General features: G+C 41.2%; 1 protein-coding gene across 1 annotated transcript; it reads left to right on the forward strand.

Moving 5' to 3' along the window:
• Nucleotides 1–953: 953 nt before the first annotated feature.
• On the forward strand, nt 954–1985 carry LOC141055885 (N-formyl peptide receptor 3-like). Its single transcript, XM_073552595.1, has one exon. The coding sequence runs from the start codon at nt 954–956 to the stop codon at nt 1908–1910; it is 957 nt and encodes a 318-aa protein (XP_073408696.1). The 3' UTR covers nt 1911–1985.
• Nucleotides 1986–2619: the final 634 nt, after the last annotated feature.

Raw genomic sequence — 2619 nt, forward strand, 5'->3', positions numbered from 1 at the left:
TAACAGTCAGTATTTCTCTATAGTCTTGTCTCCTCCTGGTTACAGCTGTTCTTCCTTTCCCTTTTCTTTCCTTGCCTTTCCCATTCCTTCTCTCCCCTCCTACCTCCTATATGTTTTATATATAAGGGATCTTATCTGTGTCCCGTAACCCTTTCCCTGCCTGTCTGGACAGACCAAGCTTTTTCATTTTCCTTCTATCCCTGTAATTTGTAATGTTTCTCTTTTCTCCATGTCCCTTAATAAACCATATTTTTCCTTCCCGATTCTCATTCTTAACCCTTTCCTCCGTCTATTTTGCCTATGTCTTTTATCCCTTTAAATTTCTTTTCTTTGCTTTTATTTTGTCCTTGTTTGCTTCTATATTAGTCCATGTTCACATGTTGCGTTTTTGATGCAATTTTTTTCTGCAGGAAAAACCTGCTCTCTCGGCAGTAAGAAACTTGCTTCAAAAAATCCCGGTTTTGCTTAGTTTTTGTTGCGTTGTTGTCGGGGTACATTTGTCTCTTGTTCATGCTGATAAAGTTTAGTGCATAAAAAAATCAGATTCAAGTTCATCAGGTTTTGGCACCAAAAATGCAGCAAAACTGATATCTGCGATTTTTCAGCATTTTTTCAGCGTTTTTCGCTCCCCTATTGCTTTTAATGGCTGAAAAATGCAGAAAAAATGCTGAAATAAGTGACATGCTGCATTCTGCAGAAACCAAGGTATTGTACGAAATACTGCGGAGAAAAACCCGAGCTGTGTGCAGGAGATCTCGGGAATCTCAGAGACTTTACAGGTGAAACGCAGGGAAACATTTGTATTAAAAAACATAAAAAACGCTCCACCTTGTGATCCCACTGTGATGTCAGCCCCCGTCCTCCATGTACAAGGGGGAAACTGATGGAACTATAAAGTCTTCATTCCCCTAATGTCTGCCCTGTTCTGTCTTCTCAGGTCACCTGACGAATACATGACAAAATATTATGAATACATTCTGCAGAAGGCGTCCATTACATTATACAGCGTTGTTTTTGCTCTCGGGATTATCGGTAATGGATTAGTCATCTGGATTGCCGGATTCAGGATGAAGAACACAATCAGTGCCGTGTGGTTCCTCCACCTGGCCATCGCCGACTTCCTGTGCTGCTCATCTCTCCCCCTGAGAATTGCTGAGTGGGCTGCACTTTTCTCTGATGACCTCCCAGATCCTGCATATTGTATAGTGAACATGTTTCTGTTTAATGTGAACATGAGCGCCAGTGTTCTCCTCCTGACGGCCATGAGCATTGACCGCTGGGTGTCCGTCATGTGGCCATTCTGGGCCAAAGTTCATAGATCCTGTACCCTGGTGAGAATCAGTGCAGCGATCATCTGGGGGCTGAGCGTCACTGTGGCCGGTGCGCTGTATTATGTGTATAGATACCATGTAGGTTCTCTAGCTGAATGGTGTGTATTATATTATTATCACATATCTCCTTATAACCGAGAGTTAGATGAGACCATGCAGTGGATCAGATTGGTTATAATGTGCGTGATCCCGTTTCTCATCATCGTCACCTCTTATGTCACCATTTTCTACAAACTTAGAAAAAGTAAGAGATCCCAGAGATCTCAGAGATCCTCCAGGATCATCACCGCTGTTATATCGTGTTTCTTCATCTGCTGGTTTCCATATTACATCTGGCTAAAAATGTTCTGGCTTTATGGAGACTACATAATATCCTATACAGTACACACTATCACTACCAGCCTGGCTTGTCTGAACAGTTGCCTGAATCCAATCATTTATGTGTTTCTGACAGCGGATTTCCAACACGGTTTCCTCAGATCCATCCCCTCCCGGCTAGAAAGAGCCTTAGGTGACCCTCCTAATGACCTGTGCGGGGAGCGAGGAGATGCAGGAGACACTCGCCCTACTGATGTGTAATGTATAATCCTGGGATCTCCTCTATGTGACACCTCTTAACCCCTTGGAGACTGGGCATTTTTCCAGTTTCTTTCCTTTTTCTGCCCAAATACCATAAAACATTATTTCCCCATGAAGGACGGATTTTTGCTGGATGAAATGTAATTATGAAAGTCTCCCTTCATGTTACCACATAATGTGCTGAAGAATGGGGAGAAAATAATCCCAAGTGAAGTGAAACAGTGAAAAACAAATTGTAATTCCACCATAATAATAAAGTGACCCAGTAGATCACATCAATTAACCCCTTCACCACCTTGGGAGTTTTCATATTTAATGTTCCTTTTTTTTGCTCCCCTTCTTCCCAGAGCCATAACGTTGTTATTTTTCTTCAATATGGCCGTGTAGGGCTTGTTTTTTTTTGCGGGATGAGCTGTCCTTTTGATTGACACCATTGGTTTTGCCATATAGTGTACTGCAAAATGGCAAAAAATTCAAACTGCGGTGAAATTGCAAAAAAAATGCAATTCCACAACTGTTTTTAATTCATTTTTTTTACCATATTCACCAAATGGTAAAACTGACCTGCCATTATGATTCTCCAGGTCATTACGAATTTGTACATACCAAACATGTCTAGGTTCTTTTTTATTTAAAATAATCCAATATTTCTAAAAAAAAAAAAGTCGCCATATTCTGATACCCGTAGCGTCTCCATTTTTCGTGATCT

This window comes from Dendrobates tinctorius, unplaced genomic scaffold (assembly GCF_039654945.1).
Source record: "Dendrobates tinctorius isolate UK_male_01 unplaced genomic scaffold, ASM3965494v1 ptg000192l, whole genome shotgun sequence".
Lineage (NCBI taxonomy): Eukaryota > Metazoa > Chordata > Amphibia > Anura > Dendrobatidae > Dendrobates > Dendrobates tinctorius.